This window comes from Hippopotamus amphibius, chromosome 1, assembly GCF_030028045.1.
Source record: "Hippopotamus amphibius kiboko isolate mHipAmp2 chromosome 1, mHipAmp2.hap2, whole genome shotgun sequence".
In the NCBI taxonomy this organism is placed as follows: domain Eukaryota; kingdom Metazoa; phylum Chordata; class Mammalia; order Artiodactyla; family Hippopotamidae; genus Hippopotamus; species Hippopotamus amphibius.
This window is the reverse complement of record NC_080186.1, coordinates 7,041,030-7,064,277: the sequence shown is the minus strand read 5'-3', so window position 1 is coordinate 7,064,277 and position 23,248 is coordinate 7,041,030. Positions and strand designations below refer to the sequence as shown.

At 64.5% G+C, this 23,248-nt stretch overlaps 1 protein-coding gene across 2 annotated transcripts; it reads right to left on the bottom strand.

Moving 5' to 3' along the window:
* Positions 1-582: 582 nt before the first annotated feature.
* On the bottom strand, positions 583-22,837 carry TMEM201 (transmembrane protein 201). Of its 2 annotated transcripts, XM_057702726.1 has the most exons (12): positions 22,639-22,837; positions 16,016-16,136; positions 15,644-15,832; positions 15,220-15,414; positions 13,834-14,010; positions 12,363-12,715; positions 11,687-11,890; positions 6,140-6,375; positions 3,893-3,964; positions 2,897-3,196; positions 1,960-2,097; positions 583-809 (listed from the first exon to the last, which is right to left on the bottom strand). In XM_057702726.1, the coding sequence occupies exons 1-12, from the start codon at positions 22,749-22,751 to the stop codon at positions 712-714; spliced, it is 2,196 nt and encodes a 731-aa protein (XP_057558709.1). In that variant the 5' UTR covers positions 22,752-22,837; the 3' UTR covers positions 583-711. The 2 variants fall into 2 exon arrangements, with proteins under 2 accessions (XP_057558709.1, XP_057558716.1); XM_057702733.1 differs by lacking the exon at positions 15,644-15,832.
* Between the last annotated feature and the right edge of the window lie 411 nt (positions 22,838-23,248).

Sequence of the window (23,248 nt, the reverse complement as noted above, 5' to 3'; positions counted from 1 at the left end):
TCTGGGGGTGCTGCTCACACTGGTCCAGCTGGGCCCCCGAGACCCAGGACCTCCGAGGAGCCCCGGGCAGGAAACTCTCCTGCCCGCCCCAGAGAGCCAGACGGCCAGGCCTAGCCCACAGCCCACAGCCCACACGAAGGGGCAGGACAAGGGCAGAGGAGGCCGGTCCTCAAGGAGGCCCGCCAGGGGAGGTTTATCCACCGGGTCGGGGTGCGCGACACAGCGACCACCCCTCCCTCCTCCCCCAGGGAGCCTGAGGCGTGGGACAGGGGAGTACAGTACAAAGACGTGATCACAGCCCGCGGCTGCGGGGTCAGGGGGCAGCCCGGCCACTGCTCCCGTCACAGTAGTAGTGGCATTCCTGCCAGGCAGGGCTGGGTGGTGGGGAGGGGGCCCCGGGGTCATGCAGCCCCTCGGGGACCCCTGGCTTCGGGATCAGAGTGTCAGCACCAAACACACAACGGACGTCAGCCAAGGAGGTGGGCGGCGAGGGGCACGCCGCCCACCACCACGCCCGGCGCCCCCGTGGTCCGTCAGGTGGGGGGAGGCGTCCGCGGACAGGACTCCCTCCGGCGAGGTCAGGGGCCCTGGAGAGGACGGCGGAGGCGGCAGCCCCTCGGGGAGGCCTGAGGCCGGCAGTGGTGGACGCCGCACGCACCTGGGCGCACCCTCCGAGGCTCTCCAGGCGCCGGGAGGCCGCGCGCCGGGGGGTCAGCGCAGGCTCTGGTACAGGTAGGCCGAGGTGAAGAGCGCGTTGGCAGTCAAGCTCACGGCCAGGAGGCCCCGGATCAGGGAGGGGCCAAAACGACCTTCCAGAGACAAAACGAGAGACCTGTGAGCGGTGGGGCTGAGGCCCCGCCCCCCGGGAGGCGCTCCTGGGCTGAGGCCCCGCCCCTGGTTCCTTCCTGGCGCCCAGAGGCCTCCCCCCCTGGAAAGACCGGGCGGGGCACCTGGGGTCCCTGGGTTAAATCTGACTCCTTTTCCGTCCCGCGGCTCGTGGGATCTTATTTCCCCAAACGGGAATTGAACCCGGGCCCTCGGCAGTGAAAGCGGAGTCCTAACCCCGGGACCCCCGGGGAATTGCCAAGTCCCGGCTCCTCGAAGATGCTGCTCTTCCTGACCCTGTGCCACCAGGCAGGTAGCGGGCTAGGGCGGCACACACCTGCACCTTGCCATGGGGCACCCCAGCTTTACAGACAGGACAGGATGAGCACCCTGCACAGGCCTCACCGGTAACAAGCTGCGGACTAGGGCCCCCACCCCAAGCGGATGCCGCTGGGTCACATCCCAGACCCCACCCGATGCGGGGGCAGCACCCGTTTCCAGTCAGCTCAAAACGATCCCTCCAGGAAAATCCTCCACCAACATACACGTCCCCCCCGCCTTGGGGGGAGTACCAGGAGCCGACTCCTGGCCTTTACACACAGCGGGGATGTGACCTCACAGCCCGCTCCCAGCTCGCAAGATGAGGAGCCGGGATTTGAACCTAGGCAACTCAGTGCCCTGTGCAGCCTGCAGCCTCTGCACTGGCCCCCGGGGTGCCCAGGCTCTAGGCCAACACCCTCCTGGGGAACCTTCCGCAACAGTGAAAGTGTCCTGTATCTGTTCTGTCCAGTCGAGCAGCCACAGGCCACACGTGGCAACGGAGCACCTGCAATGTGGCTGGTGCAGCTAAGCAACTAGGTTTTGATTGTTATCACACTGTAGCTGTGAAACTTAAACAGCCACCTGTGGCCAGAGGCTCCGGTAACAGCGCAGATGCAGACTAATTCAAGTGTGAGGGTGCTGCCTGCTGTCACAGACGTGGCCCAGAAGGCACTGGAGGGGCCGTCTCACCATCCTCTGTCACCCGAGGGCCCTCGAGGGGCTGCTCTCTGACAGACAGGAGGTGACAGTGGCTGCAGACCCACGGCCCCACGCCGCCCTGCCCTCCTCCCGCACATCGCACAGGGCGCAGACCTCGCCAGGGGGTGGTCTCCTCTGCACACGCTCTGGTGGTGGTGTCCACCACGCAAGAGGATGACTGGGACGAGTCGTCCTCTTTCTTGATGGAGTGGCTGCTGCAGGTGCTGCCTCTTTCCGGCACTGACTTCATGTCTGCAGGGAGAAGGGGCATTTCAGTGGGGGCTCACGGCTCACCCCCAGGGACAGACGCGGGGCAGCTCCACCTCCAATCCCTGGATGGTCCTCGGACGTGGCTGGCCGGCCAGTCCTGCCGGTCCCAACTCGCTTGGCCCGCCCTGGGCAGTGGGAGGCCAGGTCCTCATTCAGGTCCCGTCTGCATAGCTGCTGTGAAGGGAGCTGGTTTTAGATGAGAAGCAGCAAACGCAGACGCCACCAGGCAGTGGGAGACAACGGCCGGGAGCGAGGCTGTGGAGGGGGCAGGTCGGTGGGGCGGAGAGTGGCGGAGGCTGGGGCATGGGTCCTCAGCCTGCCCTGCTACCTATCTGGCCCAGTGCGGCCAGATCTTCTGATATCATAAGAGACAGGAAATCCACACATTCATGTGAAAGTTCTCGATTTTAAAGGTTGAGGCCTAATTTAAAAAATTCTAAAATGCTCTGCAGAAAAACATCCCTGCAGCCAAACAAAAACATCTGCAATCAGATGCAGCCTGACGCATGTCTGATCCATCCCAAGGAACAGAGGATCCTCAAAGTCAATTGCAAAAGAAGAAAATAAAATCAGCCAACAGAGGGCAACGTCCTGGAGGGCTGAAGGTCACCAGAAGCCAGGCCGGGGTGTCTGGACTTGGGGGAGCAGCCACAGTCAGACAAGAGCCAGGAGAGGCCCCACGCGACCTCCTGACGGTGTCCCCACCGCTGCACACTGACCAGAGGCCTCCCACGGCCCGCCGGGCTCTCCCGCCTCCGGGAGGGCGGTCAGAGGGCCATACCCACGGTGTGCTTCGCGTCCCGCGCCGGCTGCCTCTGTGGGACTGGGGGCGGCTCGACGGCGAAGAGGCTGCCGTTGTGGGGCGCGTGTTCGTCCGAGCTGCTGGGGGTGTTGGGGGCCTCCCCGGGGGGCGACGGGAACAGCAGCAGCTTCTGCCCCTTCAGGTTGAGCCGGGCCGGGCTGATGAGGGGCCTGCGGTGGCGCAGAGAACCAGAGCTGGAGGCCACGGAGCCGGCCACGGAGGGCGCCGGGGAAGGGACCGGAGAGGAGGGGCAGCTCCCCGACAGCAGAGAGAAGTAATCTGGAGGGCGGGAACAAAGGCGACAGAGACAAAGATGACAGTATCGTGTCAATGTTCGCTCTGGTTACAGGAGTTGCTTTTTTGACCTTGCTGCGTTTTCCTCTATTGACGCAGGGAGAAAGGCAAGGCTGGGCCTAGACCGGGGGGCAGAGGGGAGCCCTGCTGGAAACTGAAGGAGGAGGGGTCTGCACCCCACCAGGCACCCGAGGGAGGGGAGAGGATCACGGAGCCTCAGCCATGCCCCTCTGACCCCCTCCCCCTGACTTCTATCCAAAGGCCCTGGTACCTCCCTCAGCTGAGAGCAAGGCCCAGGGAGAAACAAACCCTGGAGACCCGAGGTGAGGGAACCCGAGCCCTGCTGATACGGGGACCCCCAGTGCTGCCTTCATCCATCACCACTGTAAGGACGACAGCATCGTAGCTAATCCTAGAAACTCTGACACCCGTTTCATAGAAGAGGAAACCGAGGCACAAGCGCGTGGAGTGGAGCATTTGCCCACGGCTGTACAGCTGGGAGGCACACAGCTGGAGACTGGGATTTGAACACAGTCCCCTCCAGGGGCCCGCCTCACCCCAAAACTCACGCTTACCCTGTGTGCCATCCCGCCCCGCCCCGGCTCCAGAAACCCCGGCCCCCAGGCGAGCCCGCCTGAGGCGGCTTCCCTGTCACTCCTCTAGGCGCCCTGCCCTCCTTACCTGAAACTGGAACCTCCCCGGATCGAGACACCTGAGACGGCGGGCGGCTCCCGCTGAACAGATACCCTGAGTCTGGGGAGGAAAGAGAAAGGCGCCAGGCGTCTCCTCGCACAGCTGCTCTGCCGAAACGCACTCGCCGTCGCCCACCTGTGCACGTTGCCACCTCGCGGACCAGGGGACCGACACCCACGGCAGGCCCCACGGGAGCTCGAGGACCGGCGCCCGTCTTGTGCCCTCCTTTTCTTCAGCCGTTTTGTTTTGAGTCCTGCCTCCTCCACTAACCCAGCGCCTGACCGCACGTGCCCGACCTTGGGGCACAGAGCCCTCTGCCCCTTCCTCAGCCAAGTGCACCCCAAGGGCAGGGACTCCATCTCACGAGCCCCTTGGTCCCCCGAGTGCTCCGCTGACAGCCGAGCGTGAAAAGATCCGGCGGCCGCCACGTGCCCGTGGGGGCGGCTGCTGCACCGCCCGGCGGCCGCAGAGCCCCGCCTGCCCCTTCCACCCACCAGGCCCGGGGACGCAGACCCAGGGCAAGCCAAGTCACTGCGGGAGGGTGGCCACGCGGCCCAACCACAGCTGGGGTCCTGTCAAGAACCTGCTCTATGGGTGCTGGGAGGGGCCTTCCCGCTGGGCGGGAGCTGGAGGGACGCAGAGGGGAGGCCTGCAGCGAGAGGAGCAGAGGCAAGGAGAGCAGGGAGACGGGAGGACGGGCCCTGGCGCTGCGCCCACGCCCCAGACCACTAGGGCCTCCTGACACCTGAGCCAAGGACCCGCCCCGGCAATGGAGACTCTGGGATCCCGCCCGTCACAGAACATTCTGAGACCAGCCTGCGTTCCACAGAACTGCCCTGCTGCCCTCGGCACAGGGGGCCTCCTGAGCCCTCGACTTGGGCATCCAAGGGCGACATGGAGACTGCCCATTGACACACTGGGCAAGGCCCACGCTGCGCCACGCGGACCTGCAGAGACTCAGGAGCCTGGGTCCCTGCCCCCACCCTGGAGGCCTGGAAGCCCAGCGGGCTCCTGGTGGGGAGCTCCGGAGGACACACTTCTGGGGAAGGGCCCAGCTGCCAGGTCCCCCAGCTTCCTGGGTGCAGGGCATTCCATGTCCCCCTGCCCCCCACTCCCGCTGCTGTTCACAGAGGGCCCACAGAGACCCCATCCATCAGCCCCAGGGCCTGAGCTGGGCCGGGTCTCACCTGGGACTGGCCTGCCACGGGCTCAGGAACGGCTGAATAACCACCCCCAGAGGACGGCAGGCAGCAGCCACCTCCTCCAGCAACATGGCTCACGTCTGGTGACACAGAAGCACCTGGAGTCCACGTCTCTGTGCCACGCGGGGCTCTCACCCTTCAATCCCACCCTGAAGGCCGCGAACACTGTCCATCGCTCAGCTCGTGCGCTGTGTCCAGCGAGCCGCCCCTCCTGCAGGGTGAGCCACCCTCTACCTAGGAGGACGCGGGACTGCACACAGCAGACACTGGGCGAGGCCCAGAGGGGTGTCGGACTGGAGGGGGAGCCCCTGCCTGGGGAGCTGCTGAGGGGCTTCAGAGAGACACTGCACGTCAGCAAGCCCGGCTTAACCAAGATGCCACGCGTGTTCCTAGAGGCCGGATCCTGCCGCACAGCCCAGCTCCCCAGGCCGCACCGAGGGTGAGACAAGCCCCATGGGCACCAGGCGGCTTCCCAGAGGGACGCGGGTCTCCCCTGAGGAGACCCCGCAGGGCCGCCACGAAGACCCTGCTGGGGAAGGCGAGGGACACAACGTCTCCCCTGAGGGAGACCAGCCGCTGGTCACATGGGGGCTCCCTAAACGCGACAGACCTGAACCGCATCCCGGCCCCCTGGACCACACAGAAACGCCGTGGGCAAGTTTTCCAGCGCCCGGGGATCTCAAAACAACAGCAGTAATACTAACGCTAAGGACCGTGATAAAAGACAAACCCGATGAGCGGGGACGTGTACCCACTGGACGCCTAAGCACTTTAAATCCATCGCCAGGTTTAACCCTCACAGCCACCCACAGGGAGGGTTCCCCTCTGGCCTCATTTCTCTTGAGGGTAACTGAGGCTCAGAATGGTTAAGCCCCTTGGCTAAGACAGCTAGTGAGTGGACACACCAGGGTTTGAACCAAGTTCCGCCCATTTCTACAGCAGGAGCAGCCCCCCTACCTGGGGCTCAGCCAGAGTCCCCGAGCCCAGCTGCCCCCAGGCCCGTGCTGCCCGCCACTGACCGAGCACCACTTACCTGCCCGCGTCAGAGAGGGGATGGTCCCCAGCGAGAGGGCCCGGCTGAGGCGGCCGGGCAGTGAGGAGGGCGAGGCCCGGCGGGGAGAGCGGAACAGCTGCTGGTTGGTGAGTGGCAGGAAGCCGGGCGGGGTGGGGACCAACAGGGACGGTGGCGAGGGGCCCGTGATGCTCGGGCAGGGGATGGCCAGGCTGGGGCCAGCAGGGAAGAGGCCGGCAGAGTCTCCTAGGAAGTACCTGCGAGAGAGAGCCCAGTGGGCGTGGGAGAGAGGAGAGGGTCAGCCCCGGGGGCTCGGGAGCGGCCTCCGCATGGCGGGCCCCCTCCCCTCCCACGGTGCAAGGTGGGGCCGAGTCGGGGTCCCAGAGGAGGCGTGTGTTAGTTGCAGCAGAGAAGCAGTCTGACCACATTCACGCCATTAGGAGCGGGTGGCTGGGAGGTGCCAGCGTGACCCACCCCTCCCTGCATGCCCCCTCCGATCCCCCCAGCCTCACAGCAAACTAGGTCCACTACAAGTCTCGGTATTAAAGTGACACTGTCGCCCTCACCAACCTCACGCCAACCCTTCACCTCGAAGCAAAAACGCCCAGTCCTGCGCCGGGGCGCTCAATCGGGCCCATGGCCTTGGGCTCCTCGGCACCACTTCCCGCTCAGTGCCCAGAGCCTCCTGGCAGTGGCCGAGCTTGGGGAGCCCCTGCTCCCCAGGGCCCGACCCCGGGAGTCCCGCCACTGCCCTCTGGTCTCGGACACCGGACATGCCTCTAAAGCCCCTGGCAGAGCGGAGGGGGAGGCAGCCAGGCTTGGGAATCTCCAGGAAGAGGCTCTGGCAGGACACGAACTTGACCTTATTAGAAAGACCCGTAACAATCGCAAGGCTGCCCGAAAGACGGAAGGTGACAGTGTCTCTTTAACTCGAGAACGGTACAGATCACACAACAGGACTCGGTGGCCCCAAGCCAGAATGTCAACCATGCTTCTGATTAAGGCAACCGATTACAGAGGGGGAGGGGCAGAGGCAGTTAATACATGATTAGTCCGCCGTCTGGACGGAGCTGCGGGAGGTCCAGCCTTACCTCGGTCCCAAGGGACAACTGAGCCCATGGACAATGTGCCGGCGGACGGGCAGGCTGGCTCAGGCCCTGCAGCAGAGCCGGGGGCCAGCTAAGGCACCCACCCCGTGCCCACCACGACCGCGAGCTCAGGCACCGCTCGCCAAGCTCCACTCCACTGACTTCCCTGTTTTTCACCCCTGCCCCTCACTCGAAACAAGTTTTACGAGGAAAGTGTGGGGTCAGCTGATGCCTTCCTGGAGAATCACGTGACCTTTTTAATGCCTTCCCAAGGGCCAGGAGGCCACCTGGACTTCAGCACCAAAGGTGGGGCCGTGTTTGTGGGACATGGGGAAATCACGGCAGGTGCTCAACTAGGAAATCTACGGAGGAGCCTGGGCAACCTGGCTGGCCCCCGGCTGGACACGCCTGCATTCCACTGGCTGACCCGTCCTGCCTGAGCCTGTCTGACCCCTGCCTCCTTTGCCCTAAAACGCCTGGGGAAAGTTCTGCCTCTGAATACAAGACACCACTTTGTGTTGTCCTCTTAGAAATGCAATACCATTCGGCAGGATGGCAACAACCTGGGGAGTGGCCTGAGGCGGCGGGACACTTGGCACTGCAGGGGCAGTGAAGGCGCGCTGGGACCTCTGGCCAGCTTGCTCTGACCACACGTGGAGCCCTGTCCCCTGCCGGGGCCTGCACCTCCCACGGCACCCCAGTCTGCCCTGTGCAGCAGCAGCCTGGCAGGGGCCGGGCATGTGGGCCACGGGGTGGGCACGCCCGGGCCCTTCCAGAGGGCGGTAGCGGGACTCTGCCCGCCCTGGGCTTCCTGTGCCGCCCCACCTGGCAGCCCACAGGCCAGGCTAGGCCGGGATTTGGCCAAGGGCCTCCGGCAGTAACTGGCAAGTAAGAGGAGAGGGTCCAAGTCGGGCTGCAGGTTTTAGAGGTGGCCGGCTGGGCCCAAGAGAAGTTGGGTCTTATCAGCTCTTTCCTACTCTTCCCAGATCCTGCTCACACGTGGGGATGCCCACCTGGCACAGGTGTTTTCCTAACCTCTCATACTATTAAAAACGCTGGCACTGATGGGGAGACAGTTCTGGTCTGACCCTCTTGCTGGGACATGCGGTGGCGAAATTCAACGAGCAGATCCCCGTAAAGCACCAAGCGTGAGCCCTTGTCCTGGCTCCACAGAAGACAGTCCCTGGGAGCCCCTGTCAGAGGAGCCCCATGTCCGCCAGGGCCCTGAGCGCCGCACAGGGATGGCTGCTTCCTCTGGTGAGGCCCCCCAGGCCGCCTTGTGCCCTCAAACCCCATCTCAAGAGAGGCCTCCCAGGCCGGAATCCAAGTCTGTTTGTCCGCCAGGACAGAGGGGCTCTGCGGAAGGGGCAGATGGCTGGCTGTACTGCATCCCGTCTGACGCTGAGGGGGGAACCTTTGGTCCTCAACCCAATGCTAGCCTAGGCCGCGCGCGGTAAGAGAGAGAGGACTGCACTTTCAGCAGCAGTTTACGGAGACGAGGAGAAGTGCAAGCCCGCAGGGCAGCCGAGGAGGGATGCGCCGGGCTGCGTGGTGCACGGGCTGCCAGCTCCCAGACCTGACTCTGGTGGGCGCCCGTCCCCGGAAGCCCCTGCCCCCGGCACGGAAGCCTCTGAAGGAACGTGAAAGAAAAAACAGAAAAGACGTGGTGCCTGACGCCCGCCGGCCAAAGCAGGGCCCCGGGGGCATTTATTGAAAATACAGCATCAAAAACACTACATCTATGGCCGGGAGTTGCAGTTACAGTGATTAGAGGGTCACTAGACAATCATCCACGTCTACACAACGGAGAGGACAGGACACTTGGTGACAGTCGCAGGCAGGAGGGACACGGGCCCCTCCCAGCGGGCTCCCGGGCAAGGGATATGGGGGAGCCTGCTCGGCCTGGGGAGGGGACCCCAGAGCCGGCAGAAGACGGCCCCCCGATCCCGGACGGTCTGGCGGTCGTCCCCAGCGGAGGGGAGAGGCCCCGGCAGGGCCGACACATTCCCAGGGAATAAGCCACGATCCCAGTGATGCCCACACTTCCTCAGCTGCCGCCAGTAACGTGGAAGGTGCTGGAATGTGCTCCACGTAAGGGGACTTTAAGGGACAGGTGGGAGATTTTAGAACATCACAAACTCTAAAAAGGCCAGGAAGCCTTCCTCGACGAGGTCCGTCGCGCGCCATGGGGGTGTCTCTCCGTCCTCGCTAGAGGGCAGGAGAGCCATCTGCTCGGCAGGCTCCTGGCCAGAGAGAGAGCTGGGTACGGCTATTATAAATAATTTAACTTAAACACACACACACACACAGATGTCCTGCGTCTACTCAACGCCAAGAAAAGCAGTAATTAGCATCGTGCCGCCCGTTTCCTTGAGAACAGGAGATGCAGAGACCAGGGCACGCACAGCCAACAGACACGGGCTCCCCACCGGCGCCCGCCGCGCCCTCTCCCTGAGGCTGGCCGGTCGGGGCGAGGGACAGGCCAGCCACCCCCGCTCCTCCTGCACGGCACCCCCCCACCCAGAGCCAGCTGAGCCGGGCTCCTGGCCCACCCGGCTCTCCACACACGGCGCGGCTGCCACGGACACTCAGGAGAGTGGGGTGGCCTCTCGGGACCCCAAGAACATGAGGACGGTGGGGCTCGGGCACCCTCCCACCTGCCCCTCAGGCTCAGCCCCCTGACGGCCCTTTCCTGAGTGTGACCCTCACACACGCGGAACCTGCTCCTGCCTCCCCTAGGCTCCCACGTGCAGAGCGGGGCGGGGGGGGGGGCACACCTGGGGGGGGCACACGTGGAGGGGGGCTCCTGCGCGCCGCGATGAGTGGCACAGGACACAAGGGCCCTGGGCAGGGGGAGGCGCACAGCCTCGGTCTACCCGCCTGTCCTGGTCCTGGGAGGCAGCCGCCAGGCTGAGGACTGCCTCAGTCTGCAGACCACATCCACGCCAAGGCCAGCGCTCAAAGGCCCTGGAGAGGGGTCCAGCTCTCACCCCCCAGGTGGTAAACAGGCTGGGACGGCAAGGCCTGGCCCAGGAAGAGCGAGGCTGAGGCCCCGTGGGCTCTGTGGCTGCCCTACAGGGAGGTGGGAAGCAGGAGCCCTGGTGCCCTCCCTGAGGGGCTCTAGGGGCCAGGAGGAGGGCAGTGACAAGCCAGAGGGGGACAAGGTGACAATGACCCGGCCTCACAGGCCTGCATGTCCCCTGGGCCCCATACCCTGTGCTAACCTTGGGCCGTTAGAACTTCTCCCAGGAATCATACTGAGGGAGGGGGTGAGAGGAGGAAACGGGACACCCCTGGCATGGGGGGAGGGGGACAGGGTCAATGAGAGCAGCTCAGGCCCTGCGCTCCTGCCAACCAGGGCAGCCTCGGTCCTGGACGCCTGCACCCCAGCCCCTTCAGGGAGTGAGCGGAGGACCTGGCCATAAGGGTTGGGTCCTGCCTTTCCAGGGCAGAACCAGGGGCTTCCCAGAAGGGTGGGCAGAGCGTGTGTGCCCAGGTTCTGCCTGTCTGGCTCACAGTGGTGCCAGAAAGACAGAGGAGTAAAGGCAAGAGTATTTAGAGGTTAGACCTCCCCCCAGCCTGGGCGAATTCCCACCACAGCCTGGCTGTTAAGAAAAAACCTGCGGACCACAGGACAAGCAGGTCTCCTGCCCACCTTGAGAAAGGCCTCGCCCTTCTCGTGGTCAAGGCCAACGTGGGCCTAAGAACGTCACTCTGCATTCCTGGGGAAGGAGGCGGAGGGATCCCAGGGTCTCAGAGCAGGGAACCTGGTGGGCAGCCCCGCCTCCCTCTTGTTTCACCAGCTCTCGCGGGGCGGATGGTGCACCAGGCAGGACCCAAGGGACAGACCAGAGACGTGTCCCTGGGACGAGGTGGGGGGCTCTGCTCTGGCTCCGGCTCCGGCTCAGCAGCACCTGCCCATGCCAAGCAGCCCAAGGGGTCAGGCCATGCGGCCAGGGCCCAGCCTGCAGCCACCATCACCAGCCCACGTCCAGGGCTCAGAGGTGGGGCAAGGCGAGAGAAGCAGACAGCAGGCCCGCAGCCCACCTCCAATGGTGCCAGAGGCAGGAGAGGGCCGTGGCCAGCAGGAGGGTGCCTGGGGCTGCCAGCTGGAAGCCACGGGGCAGAGGCAGGCAGCACGAGTGCCTCCCGTGTTCCAGTCTCAGGGCAGTGAGGGGGTCTTTGGCCAGAGAGGTGGCAGCAGTGGTGAGCAGCCGGAGAGCACGTGGGGGGTGGGGAGAGGGCGCTGGGCTGGGGAACGGCCTGGAGGAGCCAGAAAGGAAAGGGGGGCGGGCCTGACTCCTCAGGGAGGTGGGGGGGGGCAGGCTGGCCCAGGATGGGGGGCCCTAGGCTGGGCGGGGCCAGGAGTGAGGCAGGTAAGAAAGATGCAAGACAGAGGTGCCCTATCAGGGCTGCCGGCAAAGCCCTGGGCTTGTCCGTCCGTCTGTCCTCCCCCCGCAGTCACTGCTGCTTCTCTGACCTTCGGGGCCGGAACCTCCGCGGACCCGTCGCCTTCCTCGTGGCCACGGCTGCCGTGAAGCCCACCAGGCAGCATAGGGACGTGGCGCTGAACTTGAGCGTGTCCAGCCAGCTGGGCGAGGCAGACTGCAGGTACTGCTCCGCCAGGTGCAGCCCCAGCAGCAGGGCCCACAGGCCGGTGGAGAAGGCGTCGATCCTCCGGAGCCTGCGGGGAGGGCGGGAGTGAGGGCCCAGCAGGCGGGGCAAGACCCCTCCTGCCCGCCACTTCCTGCCTCCTTCACCCACCCCCGGCCCTGCGGCGCAGAGGACAGACTCCAGGGCCACGAGGAGAGCGTGGGCCTCCGAATGCCACCTGCCACACTTACACACCACGTGACTCTGAGTCAGTGTTTCTTTGAGCCTCAGTGTTCTAGTCTGTACACTGGGGCTAAAAAACCTCAGAGTCCCTGTGAGATGACATGGACACCATTCGGTACAGGGTCCGCAACTGCACAGGGACGCAGAGCAAAGGCCGAAGGGCGCCCACTCGACCCTCCAACAACCCGGGAGCTGGGTAACCATCACCTGACTGCAGATGCCCTGCCTGAGGTGGAGGTGAGGCGCTGTGACCCCGGTGGCCCCGACTCCAGCCCTGAACCTTCCTGCCCCTGCAGCCCGCCCCGCCCGCCCCCACGCACCTGATGCGGCCGGCCAGCAGCATGGCCAGCAGGCAGGTGAGCAGGCCCAGCGCCACGACACCCGTCTGGTGGCTCTGCCCGAAGGCCCAGGCCTCGCGCAGCTTTTCTGCTGCGTGCTCAGGCAGCAGGCCCAGCAGCTGCCGCCAGCCCTTGGCCCCAGGGGCCGTGCCGTTGTCAGGCGAGGCCGAGCCATTGCTACCGGGCAGCAGGGCCGGAGGCAGGGGGGCCCCCGGGGCAAAGGGGTTGCCGGTGCCGTACAGCGCAGTGGTCAGCAGGAAGGCGCAGGCCACGAAGGCGAGGGCGCGCAGCACAATGACCTGGGCCGGGGACTTCACCGCAGACGAGCAGAAGCTCTGAGGGTGGGAGGGAGAGGGAGAGACCGCTCAGCGAGATGGCCAGGGCCACCGACAGCCATCCCGCTGCCCACTCTGTGCACGGGGTCCGGCCAGGAGCCCACGGCACTCGCTGAAGAACCACCAGTTCCCGATGCTCGGAGGGGCCCTAACCTCTCACGCACTCTTGGCTTCATCTCTGGGTTACTACCGGGTGCCCACAACCTGTCTCATTCTGCCTCCCCCCCCACCCCAGTGCGAGCTACTGTGTGGGAGGGCACTGTGCGGCCACGTTCTCTACAGAAATCCTTTTGATGAGATGGTGACCTCTCCTTTCCAACAGGCTTTTCAATAATTTTCAAATTCTCATAAGGAATCCTGATCACGGCTTTAACTTCAATCATAATAAGCGTACAGACAACCCCGGCCAAAGTTAAGTTGGAAAACACAGCAGTAAGCTGTTCAGCCTGGGAACGCGGCGCAGAGCAGCAGAGCAGGGGTCGGCACGGCCCGTTCTGCAGACGAGCAGGCAGGCCGGCACGGGGCCACGCGGCCGGGGCCTGGCTGCAGACTGGAAACCACGCGCCAGCTGGTCAGCGAGATGGCCACAACCAGCGGGAGAGCCCCGGGGACACGGAGAGCGGGTGGGAGCTTCTTTGCAGAAGATGGTGTTTGCTTCTAAACCCACTTGCTACTGTATCACATTTTTTAGAACAGGACATTCCATCATCTGAGTACGGTGAGAAACATTAACGACGGTCTTAGCCAGCTGGTCCTGGGCACAAATCCTGGTGACACTGCACACCAGGTGCGTGGCCCTCTGTAAACGAGTCTGGTTTCCACAGCACCTCGGAGAACACCCACCACAAAGGCGCTGCGAGGAACCCACACAGGTGTTGGGAGGTGCCCGGGCTCAGCAGGGCAGCCCAGAAATCCCTGCCACGCACGCAAATAACAAATGTGCTCCTCAGACCCCCAGCTCTGCTCTGCGTCTGGGGACAGGTTGGGACATGGCCCCACAGGAAGGCTGTTGCCCCAGGGAAAGGGCCTCAGCTCTGGCCCAGCCCTCCGGGAAGGGGTTTCCTGCACAGACTGGAGGGACGGGAACGCCTGGAGTGCTCCGTGGATGCCCCCCGGACCTGTGTGTGGGTCTGGTCGGCCTCCCGGCGCTTGAACTGGTGGCTGAGCAGCAGGGCGCGCAGCTGGCGGTTCTGGTGTTTGATGTAGTGCTCGACGGCCGCCTGGCATGGCCGGCACAGCTTGTACATCTGCTCCAGGTGGTGCCGGTACACCTCGATCTCCTCGTCGTACCTGCCCTGCGGAAGGGGACAGGGGCTCAGGTTCCTGGCGGGCGGAGGTGACTGCGAGCAAGTCGTCCCCACCTGCTCCTGCTGCTGCCCGACGGGACAAACAGCTGGGGAGGACAGGCCGCCCAGAGCCCGGGACACAGCAGGGCCCTCCGGTGACAGCATACACTCGAGCTGGTTCTGCTGCTCCGAAGGACACACCTTGAGGCCAGAGCCCGGGACGTGGCCGCTGCTTCAGGCCCTGCTCCTGGACTCCAGAAGGCAGGTGAGCCACAGGGGAAGGCATCTGGGCTGACGCCACCTGGACGCCAACAGATGGACAACCTAGAGCTGGGCCAGTCTCCCCACTTAAGCCTAGTGGTCTAGAAAACACTAGAGAGCCCCTGGCCGGGCCAACACCAACCAAAGGGCGTTTGGGCTTCAGGAACAGCCCAGGTGACTCGAGTCCCACGCCCCCTCTCCTGAGAGGTGCAGCAACACACCCCTCCCTCTCTGTTTCCAGGGGAGCCAAACATTTCAGTCTGTAAGGTGAGAGGGTTATTGGTTTGGTCTCTTGCTAGAACCAAACATGCCAGAAAAGCCACTGTCTGCCTCGTCACACATGCCTGCCCTTCTCTCTGCAGCCTCCCCACCTCTTCCTGCCCAGCCCCAGCTCACCTCCACTCCCCTTCCTCCCTTCCTCCCTCCCAGGCTGGGCCTTGGGGAAGTCTGCATCTCTGGGCTTTAGCTGGGATTTTCCCTTGAGGTGATGGAACCCCCAGACTGGGAGAGAAGAGATCAGCTAGATGACAAGGCTGCTGGGCTCCACAGTGGATGCAGGGGAGGCAAAGCCCTAACATCAAGCTTCCTGGCAGCACCCGTCTCCCCTCCCACAAACCAGGAGCGTCGTCCACCAACTCCACAGCAAACTGCCCGCCAGCCAGTGGGCAAGACCGACTTGGAGGGACCGGGACAGGATGGGTCCAACAGGGCCCCACGCTGGAGCCCAAGGACCCTACCTCCCCCTGCCCAGGGACAAACCCCGCGGGACCGGTAGGTACTAGGGTGTCCATGATGCTCCAAGCTTGGGGTCCCCACAGCAGCAACCGTGAGACAGGAAAAGTAAGACGCGCGCGCCAGCTGAGATGGACTAAATCACACACCCAGGACATGGGGCCAGCACGGGCTCACCTCCCGTCGGCCGCCCTGACAGCCCCAGCCCGTCGCCACACCCCTCACCTCGTCGCGTGGCGAGAAGGCAGCCAGCTGCTTGATCTTGGTGGTCTGGTGGTGGCTGCACCGCCGGCACAGCAGCACCTGGCTGCTCACCCACTGCGGCGGCTGTGCAGGGGCGCGGGGGCTGGGCGTGCCGCTCACCACGTGGTTCAGGTGCTCCAGGTACTGGGCAGGGATCGGCTTGTTGTAGTCGCCGTTCTGGGGGAGAAGGACCTGAGTCGGGGGGAGCCCCATCCTATGAGCAAGAGCCCCCCCACCGGCTCAGGCCACCCTGGGTGCGGACGCGCCACGGAAGCGGATCGCTAACACTCCCTCTCTTTACGTGCAGCACAGAAGCTCTTCTCCCAAAGGAACTTCGCAAGGAAGCCCAGCACAGGGGAGATACTGAGGGTGCAGCCTGGACTCAGCCTCCCACCCACACACCCACCTGCCGTCCCTCCTCAGGACCTGACAGGGGCTGGCACGGGGTCGGCAAACTCTGGCAGCGGTCTGGCCACCCGTGTCTGTGAGTGAAGCTCTCCTGGGCCACAGCCACACGCGCTGCACACCTGGAGAGGCTCGGCGGCGACCCTGAACTCCTCAGTGCCCGACCCGCAGAGAGCCTGCCGACCCTGGCCTGGGGCAAAGCAGAGACTGGGCTTCGGAGCCAGAAAGATCCGGGTCCGAACCCAAACCTGCCAGTCCTAGCGCCGTGACACTGCACAAGGCACCTGGCTCCCCAGCCTGTCTGCTTACCCCCAAAGGCGGGGTGCAGGATCCAGGCCCAGGGCCCGCAGGCCCTGCGCGGGAGGGGCCATACCTCCTGGAAGCCGTTGTACTGCTCGCAGTGGGGGCAGTCCCAGCAGTTGCGGTTCCCGTAGGGCACCACCGTGTCCTGGTTGCAGAACCAGCAGTTGACGATAGTGTGCGTCGGCTTCATCCTGTGGACGAGGACAGAGTGGAGTCAGCGGGAGGCCGGGAGAGCACCCGGGAAGCGGGATGGGGACCCCGAGCTGCAGACACGGGCAGGTGGAGGAGGGCAGGAGGCCGTGTGTCCACTGGCAGGACCTAGGCTTCTCCTCAGCCCCTGCGGCCAAGCCTCCCCCGACCCTGGGGGCAGTGGGAGATGCACCAGGAATCCAGGGCCAGCCAGGCCAGGAGGCTGACAGGGACCAGGCTCCAGGATTGCCCTCCCTCCCTGCAAGGCTCGCAGACCTGGGCCCGTTCCCAGGCTGCGGAAATGGTGCTCCCTGGGGAGGCTCCAGATGGAAGGAGCCTCCTGTGCTTCACTGAAGTCCCCAGGAGAGCGAGGGCCAAGGAGGCCAAGGGGTGGGGACTGCAGACAGCTGCTCAGCCCAGAGCCAACCCTGCCTGGCGGGGGGACAGGGCAGTCTGGCCACAGTGACCCTCGCAGGCCACACGTATGGTGACAGGTGGGGTGTGCAGGATAATCCCGGCCCAGACACTCAGGGATCTGTGCTCTCGCCCCCTCCATCCATCTCCCTGGCTGTGGGGGTGTGTAGAGGGGGTGGGGGAACAGACATGGCAACTGCCAGGCAAACCCCTCCAGTCCCAAGAATCTAAAACAATGTGGGTGACAGGTGGCAGCTGTTTGAGCCCCGGGGTCCTGGCCTTGCCACTCCTGTTCCCCTGCTCACCCGCAGGGTCCACCTCCAGCTCTGGGGGTGCCGCCTGTGCCTTTGCTGGGACGGACCATCACACTACACACCAACACCCCTACTGTCCGCAGGACGGCACGGCCCCAAGCTTCCGGGAGCTGGAGCCCCCCGGCTCTGCCAACCTCTCTCCCAGCCTCGGGCCGCATCTGCAAAGTGGGAGCCATCACAGAAGTAGGGCACCTGCCTGTCACAAGGACCCAATGACACAAGACACGTAAAGGCACTTCACAACGCAGAGCGCCGACGCTGTCACTACCCTGTCCCTGGGGTGGTCAGGGGCCTGGAAGACAGGCTGGCCCCCCGGGAAGCAGAGCTGCTGTTTCCGACACTGCAGATGCCTCCTGGCGTCGTCCCTCCTCTGACCATGGGCAGGGTACAAGAGTTCTTCAGACCTCATTCTTACCACCTGTCAACTGGGGACAAAGACATGTCAAGCGTGGGAAGCGCTTACAGAGCCCGGCGAAATGCCCAATAAACGGCAGCTTACGTGGGGAGGGTGGGGGAGGGGAGGAGAAAGCCTGGACAGAGAAGGGGACCCGGAACCAGACCCTGCAGGGAAGGGTCTTGCCCCCAGCAGCTGCAGCCCCAGGTCAGGCCAAAGCCCTCAGAATGGACCACAAGGGACCGCACATCTTCAGCACCACTGAAGCAGAGGGAGGCCCGGAAACAGCAGCACCGGGCAGCGCAGCCCTGTGGTCACCGTGTGGCCTTTGGGGAAAGTCATTCCTTTACCTGGCCAAGGGGGACAACGACAGTTCCTGCCTCCAAAAGGCTGCCGAGAGGATCAAATGAGAGGATTTAGGAAAGCGCTGAGCTGGGCAGATGGTCAGTGGAGGCATTTTGACAGCTTCACTGGGCTTCAGGCAAAGAGCAGGGTAAGAAGGCGGCTAGCGGTGTGGGAACCTGCTCTACTGAGAAGCGGGCACTTGGCATTCCTGGGCCATTAAGCACTTGGCCTTCTCTTTGTTAATCTGTACCTGCTTTACATGCCTCTTTGTAATAGTGCACAGAGGCGTGTCCAAAGGGGTGATGAGGCAGGTGGGAAAACCTCCCTCCTCTGCCCCCGGGTCCCGCTGTCCTCACAGTGGGCTCCTCTGCCACCTGCACCCCACCCCGCCTCTACAGAGAAGCCAGCAGAGGAGCTGGCAGCCCACGAATAAGGAGAGGTGGGAGAGGAGTACAGATGACCAGTGGCGGGCGAGCAAGAACTGAGGCTTTGGTCCAGGGGGCCAGGCACAAAGTCCCTCTGCACAGAAAATCATCGTTTTCACCCTGAATCTCCAGCTAGGGAAGTTAGCCTGGCCTGGAAAGGGGCGGCAGGAAGGGGAGGCGGGGGATTAGCCCTGGTCCCTGACCCAGCGGCTCTGGCATGGTAATCCCTGCCCAGGGTCCTCTCTTGCGGACAGAGCAGCTGCCGGCCACCCTGGCCAGGTGGGGTCCACGTACCAGGAGGTCATCTCCCACAGCTCCTTTGGGGTGAGCCCTGAAAGCATGTGCAGGCCTGTGAGCGGCAGACAGGCCAGTGAAGCCACAGGGAGCTGGGTGTGAATGTCCGCTCCCCAACCACCGCCACACGCCAGACACGTGGGCGCACGTGAATCACATTCGTGGGCTGCACTTGACGGCCAACCTCACAGCTCGTGCGTCCGGTCCCCACAACCATGGGGCAGTCCTGACCTCCGGGCCCGTGCCCGCCTCTAGCAGGCCTGATGCGGGAGACTCTGGGTCTGTCTATTCCGAGCCAGCCTGGCCAGGGTCCTGCTCGTGCTCAGGGACACGCCCCCCACCCTGCTCCACGCCTGACCCCTCAACCCACCTCTCCCCTGACAACCTCTGTCCCCAGCGAGGCTCTGGGTCAAATCACTCTTCGTGGTAGACAGGATCTGAGGGGACAAGACAGCATGTCCCTGTGACACAGGCAGGAGCGAGTTAGACAGGTCCAGGCCTGGCTGCCTCAGAAGGAAGGTTGGGCCCCAGAGGGTGAGCGGCCGGGAGGGTCTGGAAGGTGCTCGCCCAGCTCCTGCTACCTGCGTGCTGAGCTCTCGGGCTCCGCTGCTTTGCAGGATGGGCCCCTTGGGAGGAGCCGGGGCTGCTGCCTGCTCTGGAACCACGCTCCACAAGCCCATACACACAAGGGGAAAGATGAATGCACGTCCCAACAGTGGTGCCACCCCATCAGCCCCAAACATGGACATTTAATTACAACAGAGCTTGTGCCCTCACATCCCGCCATGCCCTACAGGTCTGGTGGGGGCAGGGGGTCGGTTCTAGCCCACCACTAGCCCACCACTTTGAGGGCTGCAGCTCCAGGCCCTCGGCCCAGGAGCCTGCCAGGGGGTGGGCACCTGCTGTGAGCCCAGAACTGTGCCTCGTGGAAGAGACACTGCGTGGGGCTCAGTCCTTATGGGGAGGGGGGGGCTCAGAATCCGGGGGAGGCTGGCGTGTCAACCAGTCTCCTCCTGGCCCTGAGAAGTCCCCCGAGGGGGGCCCGGCACATAGCCTGTGACCCTGGGCACCGTGTGCTGGCCCTGCAGGGTCTGGAAGATGGTCTCTGAGAGTCGGAAGCCAAGAGGATCCCAGAACAGCTCACAGGTGAGGGGTCCTTGCTGGACCCAAGCGGCTCCTCACTTGCTCCTCTGTGCCCTGAGTGCTGCCCGATCCACCCGGGAAAATCCAAGAAGGTGACTCTTGAGCAGCAGGAAAGCGGCACCAGCGTGCACGTTCGCACCACCAGAACCCAATGGGCCTCTGGGCCGCCTGCTCCAGCCTCGAGGCAGCGCACACTTAAGCCCACAGCAGTCCAGCCAACACCAAGACGGGAAGCCTGGATCCACTCTTGGTGGATGGCCCTGGTTCCTCAGCACAGCCCAGGCTGGCCAGGTACATGCTGGACTTGCGAGGAGGCTCTCCACTCCTGACATGGTCAAAAGGACAACAATGGTGACCTCACAGGGCAGCCGGTGACAGATGCCACAGGAAAGAGCCAACAAGCGGAGCATTTGCTGTCACCCTCAAGAACGGGTTTGCTGGCCAGCAGGGAAACGAGCAGATGGCCCTCAGACGGGACTACCGGGCAAGGGGGGGACCACCCAGGGTGCGTGCAGGGAGCCGGGCCCCCCAGCCAGAGTGCGCAGCACCGGGAGAGCGTGGCAAGAGGTGAGTGGGGACCAGGGACTCTGGACACCAGGCGGAGACTCTGCTCCTTTACCCGGGAGGCTGCATCCCCTTCATCTTCAAACACCAGTAAGCAGACAATCCAATCACCACCCATGGGGGCCTCCAGAGGTCTCGAGCAGGGATATGCTGGCAGAAGATGGACATGATGCCAAGCAGCAGAGCCCAGGGGAGGGGGTCTAGGTGGAGGAGACACAGGAATCCACAAGACTGCCCAGGTACACAGAGAGCAAGCCCAAGGAGTGTAATTTGGGCTTCCACCCCTCTGTGGGTGCAGAGTGACAGCTAACTGCTTACTGAGGACCCAGAGCACAAGGCTTGCTCAGGACTGAAGGGCCAGAGTGAGGCAGGGCTCTGCCATGTAGTGACTCGGTGTCGTAGGGCAGGAAGCCCGATCTCCTGGGGCCTCTGTTTCCCCATCTGTAGAATGGGGCCAACAGCAGCGCCTGCCTCCCAAGTCCCAGTCCGGTCAAGAGGACTCTGTGGATGGGAAGCCAGGTTGGCCCTGGGGCTTGGCCCCTGAGGCTCAGGGGACCGCAGCCCTTCTGAGAAGTGGGCTCTTCCCCCTGCTCCCCAGCCAGTCCTCTGTCCAGGTCCCTGCATCTCTGTGCTGAGCCGGCAAACACCCACCCGGCCAAGTCCATTTCCAAAAACAACTCTCCTCACATGCCCTCCCCAGGGTCATTCAAAACCCATGCTGTGGCCAAAGCCATTCCTCACTGTCACTGTTCCCCCCACACAGAGAGAAGGGCTCAGTTGGGTCTTGCTTCTGAATCGTGACAGTGGCCAATTTATGACCCCCAGACAAAAGCCAGTGCTCTAGGAGAATCTCAGAGCCCCCTGGGAAAGGGCTGGTCCTGCTCAACCAACAGGTCCCAACACCACACACGACTCTGGTGTCACGCCCCTGGTACCCTGCTGGCTCCCCTCAGAGCAGCTCACCCAACACGGCCCCAAGGCCTCAGACTCCTGTCTCCGGGAGAGGGAACGCTGTGGCTGGCAGTCCAGGAGGAGAGACAGGACCCCCGGGAACAGCCACAGCACAAGACAGGAGCTCGAGGCACAGGGAGCAAACCCAGTGCAAATCCAGCCACACCGACAGGGGTGGGGGCCGCAAAGCCTGGGGACAAGGCCCGGCCCAGGCTCTGACCCTTGGGCTCATTCCCTACCCCGGTTTCCTGGGAGGCAAACCCGGCTCTGGACACACCTCTGCTGTCAACATGCTCTGGGAAGCGGAGCACGCGGCGTGCACCTCTGCACCTCAGTTCCCTTGTGTATAAAACGACTGGTTTGAACCAGTTGGTCTGACAAGCCCTTCCAGCTTCCAAAAATTGGGCAGAAGCTGGGACACGCAGAGACGTGGGTTGTCAGGGACCCCTTGAGGCCGCCCCCTCCTCAGCCTGCCAGTCTGGCTCATCCTGCAGACACAGCTGATGTCCCTCCTCCCCCTTCCTCCCCCAGGAAGCCTGTGACTCAGTCGCCCTCACTTCTTTTCTCCTTGGGTGAGAAGCAATACGTGGTGGTGGCTAAGGAAGAACAGACATGCCCTCCAGGTCCAAGTCCCAGCTCCCCCACTTGCTGCCGAGTGACCGTGGGCAAGTTCCGCCGCCTCTCCCACCTAAGCGCTGAGCTTCCAACATCCCTTGCTGAAGCTACAAACCCACTCATTCTGTCTCCAGAATGTTCTCACAACCCCACCTTTTCTCCCTGTCCCCTGGGAGGGTAGATCAAGTGGGAAGACAGTGGGGCTGTCCCTGACGTCCTCCTGAAGCAAGAAGCCATTAAGCTTTTACCCCTGACCATGGAGGCCCATGAGCGGCTAGCTCTGCATAGAGGGGTCAGCACGCTCTCGGCGCCTGGGCCAGCGTGGGGGGCCGCCCCTGAACGCGCTCAGCAGCAGCCCAGCCCGGTTTAAACACCTCTGAAGTATGTCAGGCTTTCCTGCTCTTGGAGGCATTAGAGCCCAGGGTTAGGGATGCAGCCTCCACGGCTAGGATGCTTCAGCTCGCATCCCGACTCGTCTACTTAATAACAATTTATGTAGCTCTTTTGTCCCTCAGCTTCTCTAGGCAGAGCAGGGGTTGTGATTCTGAAATGGGCTTATGTGAGATTAGAACAACGCCTGAGACAGCGTATGCAGACTACAAACCGCCGTGTAGTATTCACGCCGCCCCGACGTGCTCCTGAGGACCAGGGATGGGGGCTGGAGGCGGAAGACAGCGCGGCCCGACCCCGCGACCCTCCCGCAGGATCTGGGGTCCCCGCAGACCCTGCCGCTCGCCAGCACAGGTTTCCGCGGGGGAAGAAGTTCGCACCCCCACGCGCTGGCTGTCCCCGCCCGCCCCACATGCCTGAGGTCCCCCGACCCCCTCCTCAGCCTCCTCCCGACCGGGGATCCGCAGCCCGGGGGCGGGGGCGCGCACGGCGGGTCTCAGCGCGGGGGCGCACGGGCCGGGCCCACCGCCACGCCGCGGCCTCGCCGCGCACGGACAGGGAGGCGCCGGGCGGCCGCGGAGCCGGCGGGAGCGGGAGGGCCGCGGCCGGAGGCGCGGGCGGGATCCCAGGGGCCGCGTGGGCCGCGCGCACTCACCTCCGCGCGATCCGGTAGAGCAGCACGCCGGCGGCGGCGCACGCCGTGACCCCCAGGCCGCCGGCCAGGCCGGCCGTGGGGCAGCGGGCCAGCAGCGCGCTCATTCCCTCCATGGCTCCCGGCGCGGGCAGCGGGCGGCGGGCGGCGGCGGCGGCAGGAGGCAGGCGGGCGGGCGGCGGGCGGCGGCGGGGCCGAGGGCCGCGGGGCCGAGGGCCGCGGGCGGGACGCGGAGCGGCGGCGCGCGCCTGCTCGCGCCGTGACCTTCGCCGCTTTGTAGCCGGCGCGGGCCCGCCCCCTGACTCGGCGCGCTCCCGCCACGCAGCCAATCGGAGCGCGGGGCGAGCCCTGTGGGCGGGGCGCCGGCGGAAGTCGCCGTGCCGGAGCGAGCGCGCCCTCCCGCGGCCGGAGGTGGGAGGTGGCGCGGAGCCGGGCAGGGCCCTCGTGCGCTCCCGCCTCGCTCGCCCGGCTCCTCCCGCAGAGTCCGCCAACTTCAGCATCTCGAGCTAGTAAGTCTTTTCCCTGCTAGTCCTGCTTCGCCAGACCCGGCCCACGCGCGCCATGCTGTGGTGCGGTAAGTTGGAGCTTCGTAAGCCGCTTCCGCTGAAGCCAC